We start from the raw sequence: 22,362 nt of genomic DNA on the forward strand, positions 1-22,362 counted from the left end.
TGGGAAGGTATGCTGCCAGCAGAAGGGCTCTGCAGGTACCTAGTGCCCCATCAAGCAGAAACTCCCTACCCATTCCATCATTCCCTGTGAGTTTGACTGCTGAATTAGTTACTTTTCTTGTTGCTACAACAAAATACATGACAAAAACAACTTAAGGGGAGGGTTATTTTCATTCCAAGCATGAGGATACAGACCATCACACTGGGGAAAACATGCCAGCAGGAGCAGGTGGCAACTGATCACATTAGGTCTTTAGCCAAGAAGCAAAGAAATAAATGCTGACATTCCCCTAGCTGTCTCCACCTACCCAGGGTGGACTCAAGCTTAGATGACCCTGCTTACACTTAGGCTAGATTACCTCACCTCATCCCAATCTAAATAATTCTGCACAGACATTCACAAAGGTTTGTCTCTTCATTGAACCTACCAAGTTAACAGTGTTAACCATCACATGTACTCCGATACCTCATATAAGTGTAGTCATTGTGATGAGTTTATTTTACTCAGCATGTCTTCAGAATCTTCCCGTGTTACCTGGGTTAACATTTTCTTCCTTCTGTTTTATTTTTGGACTCTGTTGAAAAGGGTGAGCCCCTGGTGTGATCCTTATCGACCAGAGTAGCTTACCACACTCAGTTGAGCCCGTGACTATGGACCCTCAGAATGTAGGTAGTAAGTGGAGGGTGGCATCTTGTGGGATATCGGGACTGAAGGTACATCTGGTAGACCCTAGAGAGGATCACAGTTGCTCAGAGGTTCTTTGCAAACTTGGGACTGAAGGTACATCTGGTAGACCCTAGAGAGGATCACAGTTGCTCAGAGGTTCTTTGCAAACTTGGGAAATACAAAAGACCAAACAGATTCAGAGATGCTTTTCCAGTTGGGGGCCAGCTCAGGTGCACCAGCCCCATGCTAGGCTCACCCTCATACCTGACATTTATAAGTCCAAAGTCAGTGCAGCAGTCAGTCAGAACAGTCAATTTAGGAGTCAGCTTGTGAGAGAGAAAATAGAGTAGAGCAGCAAATACAACTGACAGAGGTGTGATCTGGCTTCTTAAAAATACAGAAATAAGGAACTGGGGAATTGGCCCAGTAGTTGAGAGTGCTCACTGCTCTTGTAGAATATCTGGGTTAGGTTTCCAGCACCCACATGGCAACCCACAAGTGCCTGGAACTCCAGTTTCAAGGTATATGACACTGTCTTCCTACCTGCAAGAGACCCTGCACATACGGTGCACAGACATAAATTGAGGCACACACTAACTAACACATACTAACATAAATAGTAATCTTTAAAGATGTTTAAATATAGAAGTAACACAAGCTAGAAATCATTTATGAGGAAAGTGTCTCTATTTCAAAACAAATGCTTGCCTTCTCTCCTGATGTTCAGTCCATGCCTTCTATTTATCTACTTGGAGAGAATCAGTGACTGATCAGAACATGACAATTAGGAGGGCTTCAGAATTCCTCTTACCTCGAAGTCTAGAACAGGAAAAAATATATAAGACGTTATTTTAGTGCTGTGGGAACAGTCAATAGGTGCTGAAATTGAATACTTACTCATTGCCCCGTTTCCCATCACCTACTAATGGGATCACAGCACAACCATGGCTGAATGCACACAGGGCTGAGTGTGCATAGGGATGAGTGTGCACAGGGCTGAATGCACATGGAGCTGAGTGTACAGGGAGCTGAGCGCACATGGAGCTGAGGGTACACAGAGCTCAGTGCACACAGGATTGAGTGTGCACAGAGCTGAGTGTACACAGGGTTGAGTGTACAGGGAGCTGAGCATACACAGGGCTAAGGGCGCACAGAGTTGAGTACACAGGCTACATAGACTGGATGCTTCTATCAACAGTTTGTAAACAGCATATGTTCTCTTCTCACTTCCACACCACACAGTAGGCAGTCATCCCTATCCCTCTTGCATCAATAGTGGGTCTAACAGGAAGAATTTTGCTAGGTAGAACCAGAGAGAGAAAAATGAGTGACACCATCCAGTGCCCACTCAAAAGGTTCTGAAATTTCTGACAGTGTTTCTAAAGAGTGAGGTGGCCTGATGGGATCTCATTAAATGGTATTCAGAGCTATCTTAATAAAGAATGGAATGACTATCCATGCTCACCATCTAGAGTTGGAGATGCTTCAACAAGTATTAAGCTGCAGGGCACTAGGAATATATAAGGAAGGATGGCTTAAGATTATTCATCACCTAAGGAGCAAGCAGAGACCATTCACTGGTGTCCCCAAAAGAGCCTTCTGATTTGTGTACTAGTAGTGAATTGTGGTTTTCAAACTGTTCAGTTGTTTCCCAATACCCTGAAGCCAACAGAGAGACACACATTCACAGATGGTTGAAACAGTGGGTGAGTAGACAGCTTTAGAAAAGCATTTTCAAGTGCCATCCTTGGCATTTTTTTCCACTGGCCCACAAGATGCCATCATCAAGAGTTACTGTCTCTAGTCTTGATGATTCGGGCCATGGAGGGCATGGAGGACCTGGTCTTGGTGTACTCATTCAGGCTCTGGAAAGACCTTTGTGCAGACTGTATCAGCCAGCTAATGCTGTTGTAACAAATATCATCTTGCCTTAAAATAGTGCTGGGTTCTCACGGCAGAGAGCAGGAAACAGAACCGCCAACCCCATAACCACAATAAAAGCTTCTGTTGAATGGGGGTGTGGTAGGATGGCTTAGTGGTTCAGAATGCTTGGTCCACGATTAGGAAATGAGAATTTGCATCCTAGCACCCATGATTATCTCTGCAAATATCTGTAACCCCAGCCCAAGGGGAGATGCCAACAGGAAGACTGCTGGGGCTTTCTGGCTTCCAACCTAGCCAAAACATTAGCCCTAGTTCAGAAAGAGAACCTGCCCCTGAGGCATAGGGGAAAAGAGATGGAACACAATAATAACTTCTTCTGGTCTCCAAACATACATGCACACACACACACACACACACACACACACACACACACACTAAATATCTTTTTTAATCTGCTGTTGAGACATAACCAGTTCCATGTCCACTCACACTCCATTGAACTAAGCATGTGCTATGATACAGATAAGGTATATGATCCCACTCCAGGGAGGGAGGGACCAGCTGGGATATTATTTAACCTGCCATGGGAGGTTAACTAGATGACAGCTCAGGTCACCCTCTGTTCTGAAGCCCTGGAATTACTTCCAGAGTTGATGACAAAGCTCTCTAGATCTGTCTCTTTCCCCATTCCCATTCACCCACCTCCAGCTTATTTTCTTTTCTCCTTCTGGGCAGGTGGGTGGCCGGTCAGTGGAGCCCCTGCTCAGCAACCTGTGAGAAGGGTGTCCAACATCGGGAGGTGACTTGCATGCACCAGCTACAGAATGGCACACATGTCACTACTCGGCCCCTCTACTGCTCAGAACCCCAGCCGACACCAGTACAGAGCTGTGAAGGCCAGGACTGCCTGTCTATCTGGGAGGCATCAGAGTGGTCAGAGGTGAGTGCCACTGAGACTGAAGCCATGCAAGTTCCTGTAGGCCTTAACCACGGGGCCCACTGGGTGCTGCCTGCTCCAGGGCATTTGTAATTCATCCCCATGTATCGAGTCCTCTCTCTGCCCCTTGATTACATCACAAGTGCACTCCAGCTACTTCCTTGAGCCTCATCTACAATAACAACATAGCTAAAAACAGACAAACAAACATACATAATGTAGTTTTGAGAATGGACATGTGCACACCACTGAGAAAGTACTATTCGATTCCGTTTCTTGTACAAATTCTCACCCGGAGATGATAGATAGATAGATGACAAATGATTAGTAGATAAATGATGGATGGATGGATGGATGGATGGATGGATGGATGGATGGATGGATGGTTGCAGGAGTCAGGCACTGGGAGGGACAGCCTTTGGTATGCAAGTCCGAGTTACAAATCTCTCTCACTCACACACACACACACACACACACACACACACACACTTGTTGGAAAGAAGTCAAAGTCAAGGTCAAGGCCTAAGTTTTAAGTACAAAGGCCAATCCTGGGAATACCATTTTGTCTTGGTGAAGTCATCTTTCAGGGCTTTGCCTTGACATTACAATTATGTTGATTTTTTGGATACAAAACAAACAAAAAATAGCTAAATAAAGGGACGGACTTCTCTTGGTTCCACCAAACCAGAGTAGTCTAGGAAACTTAAGGAGGCCAAATCCAAGACACTCTTCAGAATGGAAAATATTTTTAAAGTTCCCTTTGATTGCCAAACATAATTATTTTGAATAAAAAAGTATTCAGGACATTTTTAATGAACAGAAAGCTTGCCATCAGCTGCTCTAAACTGAAGTTTCATTTCAGACAAATATGGAAATGTGCATCTTTAAGGACTGAGACCCTCATCCTGCCCTCTATGATAGTTGATGAAGGGGGGATTTCAGCACTGATTGTTTTTTGTTGTTATTGTTTTGTTTTTTTCTTTATATACACTTAGGTTTCTAGTTTCTTATTCATGGGAATTCTTCCTCAGTTCTTGAGATAGAAGCATGTGAAGTCCCCTCCCCTCCTCTAGGCCAGGTGATCCCCAGGGCTTGGACCACCTCAATCTCAATCAAACAAGACTTGTTCTTTAATCAGATCAAGTCCCCAAACTTTTCACTCAGACTCTTCCCTGTGAGAGAAATAAAATCCATTCCAAGTCCTATCACAGCAGGGAAGACCACCATGTGAGAAGCATGAACCACCAAATCAGGATTTAAAGACATTCCTCTATGCCTGTCCCTCTGCACATGGCTAATCCTAACCCTGAGCCAGTGTCCACATGAATCCATCTGATGCTGTCAGCCTGAACATGGAATCTAACCATCCCCTTTGAATCATCCACAAAGCTGGCATTCTGTCCCCTCTGCTGTGAGTCAATATGCCTATGGCCCTTCTGTTAGGAACTGTTTTTTTTTTTTTTTTAAATGGGGGAAGAGACTTAGAAGTTTATTCACCCCAATATTGATCACCCTCACCACCCACCTTCTCCCCTGCTTCTTCATGACTTTAATGGAAGGAAGATCAACTATCAGAAGGAAGTTCCAGGTTGCTGGGAACCCTCTTTCCCTCAGCTTCTTGGCCCCATCCTGAGGAGCAGTACAGAGAGATGGAGTATCACCCTCCTGGATCAGTTGCAACATCGACTGCCGTTGCCTTCCTCAGGGCTGAGAGCCTAAAGGGAATGGGATACTGAGCATAGAGGGCAGAGCCAGGCCTTAGCCAAGGAGACAGCTGGACAGCAGTGACTGAAACTCCAGAGAGGGCAGGAAACACAGACTAGAGTAGGATGACACCGGAAATGGTCATGAGAAAAGGTGTTAACTTGGCCCTGTAGTTGCTGGGCACAGGTATCAGGACATAGCCCACAAGTTCAATGGTAAAAGTGGAGTTGCTGAAGTAGTCAGGAAATGGCCACAGGGGGAAACAGGACAGCCTCTTGGGGCAGAACAGAAGGGCTCTGGCAGGCGTGAGCATGCGCGGGCAGGCCTTGTCCTTCCCGCTTCCCTCTCCTTTGGTATACTATACATACATCCCTAAAGCTAGCCAGCAAGGGAGCTCTAGATACCCAAACATTGAAGCCCGATCATCAGAAGCCCCCCTTTTGGCTACCCTAATTAACATGCCCAGTCCAAACAAACCAACTCATCCATCCTAACATGGGAGTCACCCTTTTCCCTTTGTAAACTGCCATTTGACTATGGGCCACATCTGCTTTATCCAGAGGCAGGTCCTTTGTCCCTCTGGGAAAAATATCCCTTCTCCCTTTTCTCACCTCTTTTGTAAATCTCTTTTGTGCTGAGGACTTGGTCTTGGAGTGTCCTGTGCCATCACTACAGTGACCTGGGTTCACTGCAATGGCCCTGCAAGGCCACAAGGCCCACTGTCCTCAAGTTTGCTATGGAGTGGTCACTTTTACCTAGCCCTTTACCACACCTGCTTCCCCGGATCTTCCAGGTGACCCCTGTTCTGAGACATGTGTCTGCCTTTTGAGGCAAGTCAGTCAAGCTTAATCTCAAAATACCCCTGGAGGAAGAGTTCACACAGGGCCAGAGAGGTGGCTCAGTGGTTAACAGCACTGGCAACTCTTAGAGAGGACCTAGGTTCAGTTCCCAGCATGCACATGGTGGCTCACAACTGGCTGTAACTGTACTTCCAAGGCACACAATGTGCCTTGGACTCTGAAGGCACCATCACATGTGTGGGGCACATACACTCAAGCTTATACACATATACATAACATTTTAAATAAAAAAAGAACTTCATAAGAATAAGGTAGGTAGGTATAACTTTAGGATAAGCATCAATAACTCAAATGTCAAAAATAATGCTTACCCTCTGTGTATGTATTTTTTTTTCTGGACATGATTGAACTTTTAAAAAGTTTAGCTCATTATCCCTCAGGCACTACATATACTAAACTGAGCTAGCCTGAAGTCTGCTCTGCAGAATGCAGCCTTTTGCCTCCTCCACTTCTATGTGGGAAGACGGTGCTGCTCCTGGAGTCACACATAACAAATTAAAGGGGTGGGGGCTGCCTGAGCTGCAGTCTGTATTCCTTCTGCCTTCTGACTAAGGATTGCAGGCCATATCCCCTCTGCTCATCCGCCAATGTGTGTCTACTCCGTAGACCAAGCCGGCCTCAAACTCAGAGATCCATCCACCTCTGCCACCCAAGTGCTGTGAACCACCTCTATGAGTTTTTTGTCATTCGTTGTTGCATGAGGACATTGCAGTCTTGAGCTCTTGAGGGCTTGATCATCATTAGTGATTCCTCGGGCTCTGCCCAGATCCCCTCTCCAAGCTGTGTCTTGCCTTCTAACAAGTAAAGCATGCTACTGTGTGGAATGCTGGTCTCTCCATTCTTGATATCCACACTGAAATCCCAGGCTTGCCTTACAAGAAACACCCACAGCTTCTAGCCGTCGCCTCCTTTCTGATCAAGGTCTTTGCCTTGTGTATCTAGAGGCCAGCTAGCTCAGATCTTTTTACGATCAGATCCCCACTTGTCACCAGCTGGCCCCTGCTTCTCCTGCCAGCTCATGCTATTTGCCCTTTGAACTTTTTCCCTGAATTGATCTTTTAGACCTAGCAGCTGGACATTAAATTCTATTTTCCTCATTTGACCACCTAGGTATCATGAGTTCTTCTGAGTCCGGTCTCCTGTATCCATCTTTGGCCACCTGGCTAGGGTCCCCTGAGGGAATAACAAGACTGAAAACCATGAACATTTAAGGATGGCATGTGTAGCATCATCATCTCTGCTTCCCCATTTATGGTACCCAGTGGGGATTTCAGTGGTGTTAATGAACTTGAAATGAACTGGAATGTACTAAGCACCCGTGCTCTGTCTTACAGTGCTCTGCTGACTGTGGCAAAGGGACCCAGAAACGAACTGTGACATGCACCAACTCTCAAGGAAAATGTGATGCATCCACAAGGCCAAAAGCAGAGGAAGCGTGTGAGGACTACTCTGGCTGCTATGAGTGGAAAACTGGGGACTGGTCTAAGGTGAGAACAGTGTGTTGGGTTTCCCTCTGGCCATGGCAGCGTGAGCTAGCATGGGCTGATCTGCTGGAGCTCAGAATGGGGCAAATTCACTTCCTTTCCCCACTCCTCAGAACTGTATTCACTGTTGAGCCCGCGTGCATCCTCTCTGCTCTTTTCAGCCAGCCGGCACTGCTCTTTTCAGCTTGCTGGGAGCATCCCACTGTGGTATGTGCATCTGGAAGTAAAACAAATGCAGCCTAAAGCACACAGTCGGTGTCCCCTTGCAGCATGCTGGTGGTACCCCAGCAAACTACCATAGCCTAACCACATAGCTACCCATAATGAAAGCCTCCCAAATCTAGGAGCTAGGTTACACTGACCCATTTCAAGGCCTGTGAAGTGTCATTCACTTTGTAAGCAAGAGCCTAGAGGCTGCAGGGTAGAGAAGGCAGGAGTCCTTGGAGATGTTGAAGCGCTGTGGTTCAAATGGCAGTTGACTGTTTCCCAAAATGATGCTTATTTGTCAAAACTAGATGTGTAGTTTCTCTTGTAACCTCAGTGCTCGGACAGTACAGATCAAAGGGTCCTTAGGACTTATTGCCAATCAACCCTCCTCACCAAATCAGTGCATTCCATGGCTGTGAGAAACCTGACCAACAAAAATGTAGCTGGAAGGTGAAAACCATACTTGAGGCTGTCCTCTGCACCTGCATAGTGTCCCAAGGCTGTTCAGTTAACTTTATTCTTTGTTGTTGGGCCCACAGTAGCTTTGATGGTTCATATTTACTGAGGACTAAGGTCTGTATAAGATCTAGCTTATATATTGTCCCGAGAGCCCGGTTGCAGAGACTCGGTATCTCATGAACGCAGAGAGTATGTTTGCTTCCTTATGGCCTGGGCAACTGAAAACCTCTCCACACTTCCGGTGTCTCCAGAAGCAGCTGCAATCACCTGACCTGCACAGTCAGGCCCGGAAAGATCTCAGAATCAGTAGCTGATATCTAAACATGGTTAAAATGGCTCCTGGAAATCTGGATTTGGGTTTCAGCATAAAACCTGACAATATGTCCCAGGCAGGTAGTTTTGTTCTGCCTCTGGCTTCTGAGAGGAAGAGTGGCCTCTCTACTAGAAAGCTGAACCTCCAGATTCTGGCACCTACAGAAATGCCCATGCTGTCCCCAGCCTATATTAGAGCACAAATCCTCCAAAAGCTTCCAGTGCTAAATAACCCAATGTCTCCTGCTGTACCAAAATGCAGCCTGTAAGTAACTGCGGATTTGGAGAAGACCAAAAGACCTTCCTAATCCTTGACAAATTCTTACCAAAGAAACAGAGTTAAGGTCATCAGTTCATCCCCCACCCCAAACAAGGTTGATATGCACCAGAAGCATGAGTTAGTGAAGTTCAGCATGGGGCCACCAGGGTAAGTCTCCATTGCAAAAGAACTCTGCAACCCAGAGAAGCTATGCTGAGTGGGGACAGCAAGTGAAAGGTTCAGCACTTTGACCCCGTGTGTGTGTGTGTGTGTGTGTGTGTGTGTGTGTCTGTGTGTGTCTGTGTGTCTGTGTGTCTGTGTGTGTGTGTCTGTGTGTGTGTGTCTGTGTGTGTGTGTCTGTGTGTGTGTTTGTCTGTGTGTGTGTGTGTGTGTGTGTGTGTGTCTGTGTGTGTGTGTGTGTCGTGTGTGTGTGTGTGTCTGTGTGTGTGTGTGTGTCTGTGTGTGTGTGTGTGTGTGTGTGTCTGTGTGTGTGTGTTTGTCTGTGTGTATGTGTCTGTGTGTGTGTGTCTGTGTGTGTGTGTCTGTGTGTCTGTGTGTGTCTGTGTGTGTCTGTGTGTCTGTGTGTCTGTGTGTCTGTGTGTCTGTGTGTGTGTCTGTGTCTGTGTGTGTGTGTGTCTGTGTGTGTCTCTGTGTGTGTGTTTGTCTGTGTGTGTGTCTGTGTGTCTGTGTGTGTCTGTCTGTGTGTGTGTGTCTGTGTGTGTGTGTCTGTGTGTGTGTGTCTGTGTGTGTGTGTCTGTGTGTGTGTGTGTGTCTGTGTGTGTGTCTATGTGTGTGTGTCTGTGTGTCTGTGTGTGTGTGTTTGTCTGTGTGTGTGTGTCTGTGTGTGTGTGTGTGTGTGTGTGTGTGTCTGTGTGTGTGTGTCTGTGTGTGTGTCTATGTGTGTGTGTCTGTGTGTCTGTGTGTGTGTGTTTGTCTGTGTGTGTGTGTCTGTGTGTGTGTGTGTGTCTGTGTGTGTGTGTCTGTGTGTCTGTGTGTGTGTGTCTGTGTGTGTGTGTGTGTGTGTGTGTGTGTGTGTGTGTGTCTGTGTCTGTGTCTGTGTCTGTGTGTGTCTGTGTGTGTCTGTGACACTCTCTCATCCTTGGTCTGTATCTCCAAGATGGGAATCACAAAAGCTGTTTCTGCCTCTTCCTCAAAGATGTAGTATAGACAACTAAGCTCAGTTGCTTAAAACCCGTCACTCAGTTAACACTGAGTGTTGTGGCCCCAGGTCTTTCATCAACTTGACCTGGCCTCATTAGTCAGGTTTCCCTGACCAAGGCTATCTAGACACAGCCTGGAAGGGATTGGAAGCCTCTATGGCCACAGTGAGTCTTAGGCATGAGGGAGAGGTGAGTCCTGGGGCCCCACAAGCCCGTCTATTGTTGGGGTTACAGAGCGATTGATTCTTCTTTGCTTTGTTCCTGTACCCCACATCCCCTTTCTTCTCCAGCCAGCCTCATCACTCCTGTCGTTCATAAAAGAAGCCTGAGGTAACCTAGCCCTTCGCCAATTCTCTTCTGGCAAGGTCCAAACTCTTAGACCCAGTTTAGTGCTCAGGGCACGTGGTGGCTTTGGGAGCCCTAGGACTGGTGCCTATAACTGTAAGCCTTAGGGTAGGTACTGCAGTCTGCCAACAGCCGCCCAAGGCTTGATTTCTCAGCACAGCCCTTCTGGTTTTGGGCACTTTTGTTTCCTTAAAGACTTTGAATTTCTGCTACAAAGAGTAGCAAAAGCGTCAACAATGATTAGAAATAAGAAACGATCCTGGAGAGCTGTACAGCTCTACAAAACCACTAATCATGTGGCTCCCTCTCGCATTACTCTCAGGGTCCTCCCTGCCTGACGATTTCGGCACAATATCCCTCAAACTTGCAGCCCTCACCCACCTTTCTCAAGAAGCATTCTCCTTCCTAGTTGTGCCCTGGCGAGTGAATGCTTCTTGGCTTTTCAGAGCAACTTGTGGCGGGAGCATGGTGCCCACCTTGACATAGCCAGCTTGCTCAGTTGTCCCTGGCATTAAGAATGAGGAACCATAGACTATAATGACCTCCACAGATCTTGGCCGCTGTGCAGGCTGAGTGGCTTTGTGCCAGAGTTGGCCACCCCACTCCATTCGTAGCAGGTCTGGCCAGAGAACAACCAGCCCACAGCCCTTCCATGATTTAACTCCATGCATCAAGCCAGGTCTCAAGGTTTGCTCTGCCATGCAGATCAGAGCCTAGAGATGCTAAATTGCAAGTGTGCATGTGCACACAGGGTGTGCTGGGCACAAAGTGGAGTTGAAGGAGCATAGAAGTCATTCAAGAGTGACCCCAAAGGTGTCTACCCCACCACCTTCTCTGATGTTATCACTGGGGATAGGAGCAGGGACAGCCCTGTCAGAGTAGAACTGTGCCCATGATTTTCCCTTTCTGGCTTCTTTGGGAAAGAGAGGTAAACATAACTCCCCATGGGGCCCCTGACCTCACTCTCCAGATGACTGGAACAATGAATGTGGGTGCCATGGGATGGACCTTCCCCGTGGGTTTTTTATTGTTTAGACTGGACCTGTTTTAGGACTTCAGTGTCCTCTCTGCCATCCCACTTGGCAAGCAGTGTTGCTGTTTTGCCCATGGAGTCTGCTACATATTCATACCCATTGCTGTGGACAATCTTCCTATGCCTAGTAAGCAAGCAACCTAGATGGGAATTAGAAGACTAGCACTCTGGGCCATCCTAGTCTCCTTCTATCAGTGGGACCCCGTAATTGGTGGGAGGCATCTGGGCCATCCTAGTCTCCTTCTATCAGTGGGACCCCGTAATTGGTGGGAGGTAGTAGCTACACAGCCAGTCCTGGGAGGAGACTGTAACTGAGGGTCTCAGGAGGTGTCACTTCCACCCGAGTGCTGTGAGAAAAGAGAGCTTGTCCCAGGGAGATGACAGAGAAACCACATACCTGCAGATGCTGTCCTAAGGGTTAGCATCTGAATATATGTACATAAGACTACAGTGGAAGCACCAAACCAGGCAACTCTGGGGACAAAATGCAAGGTTTATTGGGGAACCTCTCTGCCAGGCTATGCAGAGAGAACAGAAGGTAGGGAAAGCCTTGCAGTTTTAAGAAGGTATATATTGTGGCAGCAGGAGGTGTGCAAGCTGGAACAGCCTGGGAGTTAGTGTGGGGGCTTTGATCTGTGGCAGGCTTGTTTGAATTAATAGGGGGATAGATGCTCTATTGCCAGAGGTAGTTGGCCAAGGTAGAGTAAGGGAAGTAATGACTTTTTCTGACAAAAGAAATCTGCTTCACCAATTTCCTAGTTTAGGTGGCAACCTTTCTGTTTGCCTAGTCAGTGTCCAGCCTGAGCTGAGCCCAGACCATCATTTAGGACATTGTCAGCAGCGCTGCCATTTTAGGAACCCACTTTGGATATAACATTCCAGCCTTTCCTTGATAGTGAGGTCCATCTGTAGTCACCTAACTACTTCTGGCTAAATGGGAACACGTTGGGGGAGAGGGATCTTAAGAAGGCTGAAACACCAGTCACAGGTGTTAAGTCAGACGGGCAAGCTATGGTAAGAGACCTGGGGAAATTGTCAGGAGCATCTGGCTTACCAATTCTCCCCTGAGCAGTTATTATTACAAGAAGAGTGGGACCAGTAGGCCAAGGAGCTCAAGGATCCAGGGGCTCCATGCAAGGGAAACCAAAAGGAGAGCCCCACACAGGATCAGTCCCTGGAGGCCATGATTTGGGAGCCAGCAAGGCTAATGAGATGAGATTGTTTGGGAGCAGCCTTAGGACCAAGGTTGACTCCTGGATGGTGCCTGCCAGAAGAATGGGTATCTGCTGTGATATGACATGGACTATTGTAGACGGAGTTTTCCTATCCCACAGCCACTCTTGGATAATCAATTCAGAGGCTTAACATTAATTACAAATGCTCAGCCAATAGCCCAGGCTTGTTACTAACCAGCCCTTACAACTTAACCCATTTCTATTAATCTGTGTGCTGCTCTGTAGTCTTTATCTCTATCTCATTTTATATGTCTGACCCATTTTCCACCTGGCCACTGACTCCGCCCTTCCTCATCCCATCATCCTTAGTTTGGCTTTCCCACCTAACTGTATCCTGTGCAGCTATTGGCCAGTCAACTTGTTTATTAAACCAATCAGAGAACATATTAACACAGTGTATAAAGAAGATTATGCCTTAGCATTTCCCCTTTTGTCTAACTAGAAAGTTTTACTTTTAACATAGTAAAAACAATTATTAAGTAAAAGTTGCAGTTATAATATCCAGCCTATTTGTATTTGACAAAATTGGAAAAATATTCTATTATTTATTTACTTATCTTTATGAATCCAAAATTTTATAACTAATTTACCTTCTGTCATAACTAAGGAAAACTATAACTATCTAGTCTTCAACTCCATCAAAGACCCCAGAAGGCTGAAATTTTACCCAATGACAGGGACATCAGGCTGCCTAGACAGTCACCCAAAGGTCCTTTGTAACATTGGAGCATCCAACTCTGGCCTATAGGTCTAGCATATCGGACAGACTATCCTGTCAAGCAGGGAATTTTGAAGAACTGTCTTCCTTGTCTTCGCAGAGTTTAGCAATCACCTTTGTTGTGTCCTGTTGGTCCATGTTGGACAGTAACCATCTGCGACTGAAGCAAGGGCAGTTTCTTTGCCCACATAACTAGCTTTTCCCATAAAGAAAACAAACTCCTTAGAGAGTTTCTTTGATGCCCATCATCTTCTCTAAAGTATACTGGTGCTGCCATAAAAGCCTTGGGTTATTAAACATAAAATGCCTTATTCTAAGTGTTTGAAGACCATCTATCTAACTGAAGATCTTTTTAACCTTGAAAACATACCTAACATGACTATAAGTTTGATTATTATAGATGGCAACCTGTATTTTTAATTATATGTTACATTTCTAAATGAATTGCATAAACAAAATACCTTAAACAAGAATAGAAACATACATATATAATATAACAAAATTAACTTTAAATTTGTATCAATAAACCAAAATCCATACCAATTTAATATTTGAGATTAATAGTTTTTCTGGGTTTAAGTAGTTTCAATAATCCTATCATTTCCATATCCTCCATTTTTCTTTTCAGAAAGAGATCTTTGAATCTAATCTCCTTTGCTTAGCATTTTTCCTGATCATTACAAATAACAGCTTGTAAACAACCCCCCTTAAATGATAACAAACATCCATAACCAATATTTTGGGAATGTCAGCATTGTTTCTCTAGACTGCTTCCTGTTGTCTGGGGGCACTGTTAATCAGGTCTTAGCTGAAATAATTTCTGAAGCTGGATCATCTCAGTCATCAACCTTGAAGCTGGATGCTGGGTCACCTGAGCCATCTGTTCCCATCAGTGTCTGGTTCCCCTGCTCTGAAAATACATAAACGTTCAAGGTACCACATATATCTACATTAATATAAGCATACTATACATTGTATACAAGTCAGCCAAAGACGACTTTTTTGTTTGTTTGAGCAGGTTAAATATACATCACATCTCTTATAGTTTGTTTAGGTTTATTTCTTTATGCTTATAGCCAGGATTTTTTTAAGGACTTTTTCTACCCTTTTTCTTTTCTCTCCCAAGCCTATATATATATATATTTATAAATATATATATATATATATAAATATGTATATATTTAAACACATTGTAACCTCTTTAGAGATTTTTTTCCATCTGAATCTGTCTTTACTGTATATCTGTAACCTTTTCTGTCTATATGATCAAAACACTAAACTCGCCAAGCAGCTTGAGGCTGGAAGACACCTCTCTATATGGCAGCCCATGTGAGAGACTTTGGGAACCCACCATGTGGCTTATCTCATGGCATGCTAGCAGTTGCAAGGAGATATGTCTCTGTACCACAGCAGGTATGAGAGACACAAGACTAGAAAGTGGTGTCTGGCTCCATTTCTGTATATTTAAAACCCCTTTTGTGGATGTATATGGTCTCATGCTGGGGGCCATTTGTAGGCAGAGTTTCCCTGTCCCATGATCACTCTCAAATAATCACTCAGAGGCTTAATACTAATCACAAATGCTCAGCCAATAGCTCAGGCTTGTTACTAACTAGCTCTTACTGTTTCTATTAATCTGTGTGCTGTTCTGAGGCTTGTGGCTTTTACCTCTATCCCATTTTGTGTGTCTGAGTCATTCTCCATCTGGCTGGTGACTCCTCTGACTCTGCCCTTCCTCATCCCATCGTTCTCAGTTTGGCTTCCCACCTAACTGTATCCTGTATAGCTATTGGCCAGTCAGCTTGTTTATTAAACTAATCAGAGGCATATATTCACACAATGTACAAAAGGATTGTTCCACAGGAAACAATGGACAGACCATGAAGTTAAGGAGCTTGGGTGAGGATGTCTATTTTAAACCTATATTTGAAACTTCTAGGCCTGCACTGTTTGAAAGGTCAGGAAGACAGAGTCCACCCAACACATCCTCAGGGATAGGCAGTAGGTGGGAGAGCTTAAGCTTTGGCATCTCCATTGACTGAGACGTATACTTAGCAGACAAGGGATCCAGAGCCCATCTGAGCTGTGATAGGGGGTGGGGTGGGGGACCAAGCCTTGACTCACTTAAGCATACATGAAACTTTTAAGGTTGATAAAGAGAGATGAACATTTTAGATATATTAGTAGGACTGTGTCTGTTTTAACCTGTATTGAAGTCCTCATTGTAGAGAAAGCAGTTAATAAGTGTCTGCAAACAGTCCAAGCAGATTCATATGTCGAGCCATAGCAAAAACTAAAGCCTGAGAAGTTAGCAATATAAGAATGAACATTCATCTGTTTCCTGGCATGAAGGAGATCAAAGGGGAAGCAGCTGAGGACAGAAGTTTGAATACTCTTTTCTCAGTCTTACTGTCCACACATTGCCACCATAAGAGGACTGGATAGCTATGGACAGGACAGAGCCATTTCCAGCACAATGAGAAGCCCTTTCTAAGTCTATATTTTAAAAAGAAAACAAAAGAAAAAATTTTGAGCCTATGACAATGATAATTTTAGTTGTTTTTGGAAAAGCTTTAGCAACCAGTGTTTATAACTGTTACTGAGGCTAGATTAATAACTTATCAGCACTCTATCCATCCATATGTTAACCTTTGAACAAGTTTTAACAACATTTTCATCATCTTCAAGTTTCATCTGTCACGTCTTCAGAGCTTCACAATTGTATAAACTGATTTTTTTTCTTTCTTTCCATTCTAGAAACATCTAACCATCTTAATCTTTAACTTTACCTTCATTTTCCATATGGGAATATTCAGTTATGTACATGGGCACAGGGGCTTGATTATTTACAGTTATCATTGAAAAGCAAGTTCTTTCTAAATTATCATTGGAGCATAAAGAATATAAAATGTAAGCTTCAAAGTCTGTAACTGTTGTCCCACCAGGTCCTGCTGCCCCTCTCAGCCCCAAAGACTTTATATTAATTATAAAAACTGTTGGCAATGACTAAGGCTTCTTATTGGCTAGCTCTGTCTTAATTATTAACCCTAATTAACTACTAATCTAAGTGTTTCTACGTGGCCTTACCTTACCAGAGACCGCCTGGCATGTCCTGTCCTCCCAGTCTCTAATTATTAACCCTAATTAACTACTAATCTAAGTGTTTCTACATGGCTTTACCTTACCAGAGAATGCCTGGCATGTCCTGTCCTCCTAGTCTCTACGACATCCCTGGTGGTCTCTTTCTGGCTACTTTCCCCAGAATTCTCCTTGTCTTCTAGCCCTTCCTGTCTTCCTGCCTCTATTGGTCAAACAGTGTTTTATACATCAACCAATAAGAGAAACATATGTATAGAAGGACACCCCCCATCAAGTAACAGTAGTATAGTAGTTCTGAGTTTGCTTTTTTATTGGAACCTGACTGTGAGTCCTATCTCACTGAGGAAGCCTGTCGGACCCAGGAAGATGCAAGCCCTGACTTTTAGACTTGTAGATAGACCTGGGGCAGGTAACTGAGCCTTGGTTTTGAAATGTTTATTCAAATGTTTATTCAAAAGACTCAGATAAAGGGCAGTACTGGCGAATGCCATTAATTCTAGCACTATGAAGGCAAAAGCAGGTGGATTTCTGTGAGTTCAAGACCAGCCTGGTCTACACAGCTAGTTCCTGGATGACCAAGGCTACACAGAGAAACCCTGTTTTAAAAAAGGGGGGCAGGACTTGGGTGAGGATAAGTTGGGGGGCAGCTAGAAGCTCCCCTATCAATTAAAAGTGACAGCCACTTACCCACTAATCTGGACAGTTAACCATCTTTTCCTGCCTCTCCCTCCCATTAAACACTTCACTCTCTGAGGGTTTGAGAGCTGTCAAGTGGCCTCTTAGGTTCTGTATTTTAATATATCTGATTTTGAATATTATTTACATTAAACGAGGTTTAAGTTTACTTTAAACTTATTTTCAGTTACTTGCCTCAGGCTTAACTTTAACAACATATACAGAAGACTATAAAATGGGAGGTATAAATTGGTCATTCTCTCCAAGCTTTTCCCTGTAAATAAATTACATAAATACTTAGCATGACTACAAACATACTTTTGAGTAAACTAAAGAATTTAATCGTTTATTCAGTGACTGACCATTAACTTTTATCTTTCAATCATCTTTAGCAGTTTACAATGATATCCCTAATTTTATCCCAGTTATACTTGGGTCTTAAAATGTTTGAATTTTTAATATAAGGTCCTTTAATATCAAAATAAACTGTAAACTGTAGATACATTCCATGCAGATGCTGAGATCCGTTTTCCTGTTTCTTTCATAATGAACTTTTTACAAATATCATTTTTATGACATTTTTTCCAAATAGCCAAAGCTTAACTACATGAACAAAGGTAAGAATGGTTAGACAGTTAGTTTCTGTTAGCTCTGACCTGCCACAGCCACCTCCAGGGATACAGTAGAACTTTCTAGAAAATAGTTCCAATAACTCATTGCACCCCCACTGAATGCAGAGCCTATGTCTTCAACCCTGGAGATGTGGGACACTTAAAACAGAAGTGTCAGTTCTTCGTAGAAGAATATGGCTGCTAATCTAAAGTTGAAATGTCTCCTATTCATGATCATAAATGTCCATCAACCACTGGCTCAGTGAGACTTTTCCCAGGAGAAATGAATTGTTGTAAAGGGATTAGAGTGAATGGTGTTTAAAAAGGAAGACTCTGGCATCCCATGCTGAATGGGGGGAAAGGAGGACATGACTACTCCCAGGTAAAAGGACTGCATTGGCACAGGACAGACCAAGATGACCAAGTTTTCAGCACAAAGATTTACCTGCCCCAGAGAGACAAAGATTGAGGACCAAGAGGAGACAGGGGATGGGGAAGAAGAAAGAAAAGAAGCAGGGAAAAGAGGAATATTTGCCCTGGAGGGACAAAGGACTGCCTCTGGATAGAGAGAAGACATGTAGTCCATAGGCAAATAGAAGTTTATAAAAGGGCCTGCCCACCAAATCCCCAGAGAACTGGGGGCAGACCAAACCATCCAGCATCTGCTGCCACGGGAGCCTTGGCCCTGCACCCACCAGGAGCGGCCCCACCTACATCTTCTACTGGAAGGAGAGATGGGAAGGCAACAGTATAAGAACACATCCTACAACACAAAGAGTAATATGACACCACCAGAGTCTGGGGATTCTATACCAGCAAGACCTGAACATCCCAGGGCAGATGAGGCAGAAGAAAATGACCTTAAAGACTTTATAAAGATGACTGAGGCCCTTAAAGAGGAAGTAAGAAAATCCCTTAAAGAAATGGAGGAAAAGACAAACCAAAAAATGCAAGAAATCAACAAATCTTTTAAAGAAGTTTATAAAAGGAAGAGGAGAAACCTCTGTGTTAGGATGAGTCAGTTTGAACTGGGCATATTAATTGGGGCAGCCAAAAGGAGGCTTTTGATTGGTGGACTTCAGTGATCAGCCTCAAGTGGAGGAAGTGGCCAAATAAGGAAATAGACCTAGGTGGCTAGCCTTAGGAATTGTCATCTATGGCTTAGGAGGAGGGGCAAGGCCTGCCAGCGCCATGTTTGCCATGCTCAGGCCCCCTAGAGCCCTTCACTAGGTATGGATAAGGTTTATTGTAGATATGAGCGAGGAAATTCAGAGTCTGGATCAGGCCATTGGAAGGAGGAGGTGAGGAAGAGAAGCTAAGAGAGGAACCAAGAAGCCAGGAGACCAAAAGATTAGAATAGCCAAATGGCAGGATTCTATAGGAATCAGAGAAGCTGGGGGAAGGGGCCCAGCCCAGTTGCTGGCTGGAGAGTTTAGGAGAGAGGGTGGAGTATGTCAGCTAAGGTGACTTTTTTAATAGGGAGAGACTGAGGGAGGCTGATGGTCAGAAGGCACTTTGATATGGTAACTGGACACCTTAATTAGCCATTTGTCCTGAGTTTGAGGCCAACACATGTTAAATCTGCCTCTCCTAGCAAAAAGATCAAAATGACACTTGACCCCCTCATAGCAGTGAAATCCCCTCACCCACACCCAAGGAGCTGGCCTGGCTTACAGGATGTCTAAAAAGCCCCAAAGGGAGCCATCCCCTCCTGTCTGTGAGATGGAAACTAATGTGATAAATAACAGGACCCAGAGACTGATATTGGGGTTCAAACTTCAAGCTGAAGATCAGAAAAGCAAAGCAGCTGGCCATTAGCTCTCACTCTGTCTCAGACTGAAAAGCGATCCTGGTTCCACCAAATCCCAGACTGCTGCCTGGAGAATCCTGAGATTTCCATGTCTTCCTATCCTCAGTATGGCTGGAGAATGAATCCTTGATACTGAACCTTGCTCCTGTCTTGTATACCTCCCTAACCCCGAGATTAAACATGTGTGATCCCAGATGCTGAGATGATCTTTGGTGGAAGGTCAGACTTATTTGGGTAGAATCCATGACAAAGTGCATCAACTCTTGTGACTCCGTTTGACCCTCACAAACATCTATCCCAGTATTCTACATGAGGAAATTGAGACTCACATAGGTTCCTAGCCTGTCTGCAGCTTTCCCTGGGGAAGCATGACTCCCCGCTACCAGGGATGGAGAGGACAGTGATGATGGCAGCTTCTGCTCTCCAGGGAGGGACTGAGCGCTACCCTTGCAGACCCCTCACACCAGTCCTGAGGACTTCCCAGCCCTTGCAGACCATCAGTGGGCCACCATGCTTCCTGGTTCCCTGGCTGTAAAGACTCAACCTGAATCAGGGCTGTCAGATTGCAAATTCAGAGGAAGGAGAGGCACTGGGGGCCAAGCCAAGCCAGAATGAAAGGCTGCTTCCAGAGCAGAAGGGGGCGCAGGTGTGTGCATGTGCATGCTTGAGTCTAACTTTCCCTTCCATGTCAGAGTTAGCACAAACATGGTGGAGATTTTTCAGTATTGTCCAGACCAGCAATTTCAGGTTTCAACAGCTGTGCAGGTTTGTGCTGTTCCTGCCAAGTCTGGAGGGAAACCTGTCAGGAAAACCTTTGGAGAACTAATGACATTTCACCAGCCAGGGACCCTTCAGACAAACAGAAGGCAGAAGGTGGAGCTATTGTGGGTGTGGGGCTCCTTCTCCATCTCTCCTATCCAGAACCTGCCAGAGGCAGGCTAGCTTCCAGATTCCCTCAAAAGACTAGGAATGGCTCTCTGCTGCCCTATGAGCTCCTTCCTGCCTCAGTCTACACAGTCCCGGGCAGGCAGGGCAGCCTGACCTGAACTCCTCTACCCCCAAATGAGTTCCCATGGGATACCTTTCACCACAAGATTTTTAAAGTTAAATCCTGAAAAAAAATCCCCTTAGGATTTAGTGTTTACAACTCCCCCCCCCCAAGAACAGAAGTTCCTTCTTGCCTGGAGGGTGTCATAGGGTAGAGCCTTTTGGTGGGGGGGGGGGAGAGTGCTGACTTCTCCCTACTGGGGATGGTCAAGCCATGGCATCATAAGGCTCAAGGCTCACAACCTGCCTCTGAAAGGTTGACACCTCATCTCTTACAAATGAATACCTACTGTGCTCCAAGCACTGCCTGACCAAGCGGCTATTAGGGGGAGAGCTAGAACATCCCTAAGCCAGTACACCATCAACAGGCAGGTCCCAGTGTTAATAGCTATTATAATCACTGTTGTTTGAAAGACAGCAATCAATACTACTGCTGCAAGTGTCACAAGGGTAGGGTCCATCAACCTAGAAATCTCTTTGTCACTTTGTAATCTGCTTTTAAAAGCAGTTGAGAAAATCCAGGATTAATCTCCCTTGTTGCTTCCTGCCTCTCTGCGTTGACTTTTGTTGTAGTGGTGGTGCAGTGCTGTTATTTCTTGGGGTTTCTTTCTTTCTTTCTTTCTTTTTAACCATGCTGTGACTGAGGATGAAAGCGGGGGGGGGGGGGGGGGGGGGGTCTCTCTCTTCCTGCGTGCTGAGCAAATGCTCTACCGCTGAACCACAGCTCCAGCCATAAACTCTTTAAGCCACTACTGTTTCCCCGCAGTGGCACCTCTGCCTCGGGGGGGGGGGGGGGGGGTCTTTGATTCTCCCTCCCAGCCCAGGGAAAGGGCCACAGAAGGGTGCTGGGCTGCATGGTCACCAAGCAGAATGTTTTATAGGTCTTTGCTCCCGAAGGCACTGGGTGGAGAGATTCCTTCACTTAGCCTGACAAGGAGCCTTTCCTTGCTGAATTTATGGCTGGTTTACTTCTGTCTCAGTTAAGGGAGTCTCAGGGAGTCGCATTAAATGCTGATGGAATGAGCCACTCTAAAGAATGGGAGGAGAGCAGCCATGAGAAATCTTCAAACAAGACCCAGTCTGTTTTTATAGATGTGTTTGCTTAGATTGTAAAAGCCTGAAAAATGGCTTCCCAGCGAGGCTCCCGGCACAATCCGATGCTATCAGGAGACACTGAAGTCTCCTCACTGTTTAATTAAGGCTGGGGCCTCAGGGGAGACCACAGAATGGAATTCACAGCATGCCTCTGTTGTCTGTAACTTGAGCCTGGGATTCCAGAAAGGTGCCATGCAGAAACAGCCCCTTCCTGCCAACATGGTCCCTAACTGTGCTCCTGGATTTCTGGATGCCTGGTCAACCGTGAGCTAGAGCCTGGTGACCATGCCACAACCCCAGGGAACTAAGAAAGAGGACCACCTCCTGCCATTCCTCCTGCAGCCTCCTGGCCAGCCTGCTCTATCCTCAGCTTTGCTATTAATAGTAATAACAGTTCTAATGTTTATTGAGGCCCAAGATTTCCCAGACTCCTGCGGGGTACCAACAGGCCCGTCCCCCACCAGCCACTCCCTGATATGATGATGAACTTCACCCGATGATCTTCCCAACAAGACAAGACTCATGGAAGGGACACCCAAGGATCATCAGTGGGAATTCACCATTACTTCTTATTTCCTGAGAAGCCCTTAATTTGGGATACTAAGGAGGTCAGAGGAAACTTAGGGAGAAACTTAGTTCTCTCCTTGGTCTCAGCAATAAGCACCCTTACCAGCTGAGCCATCTCACTGGCCCTAATTTAATTATTTAAACCTGTGTATTTAGGCGCCTGGATTTAGACATGAGCTATTTTCTTTCTCTTGA

General features: G+C 45.2%; 1 protein-coding gene across 1 annotated transcript in view; it reads left to right on the top strand.

The window, feature by feature from the left end:
• Positions 1-22,362, top strand: part of Adamts17 (ADAM metallopeptidase with thrombospondin type 1 motif 17) — a 289,908-nt gene that overhangs the window by 261,652 nt on the left and 5,894 nt on the right. Inside the window, exons 18-19 of the mRNA XM_051206509.1 lie at positions 3,286-3,490; positions 7,386-7,538. Of these exons, the coding sequence (XP_051062466.1) occupies positions 3,286-3,490; positions 7,386-7,538 (358 nt within the window). The remainder of the gene's footprint in view (positions 1-3,285; positions 3,491-7,385; positions 7,539-22,362) is intronic.

The sequence above is a fragment of the Phodopus roborovskii genome, unplaced genomic scaffold (assembly GCF_943737965.1).
Source record: "Phodopus roborovskii unplaced genomic scaffold, PHOROB, whole genome shotgun sequence".
Lineage (NCBI taxonomy): Eukaryota > Metazoa > Chordata > Mammalia > Rodentia > Cricetidae > Phodopus > Phodopus roborovskii.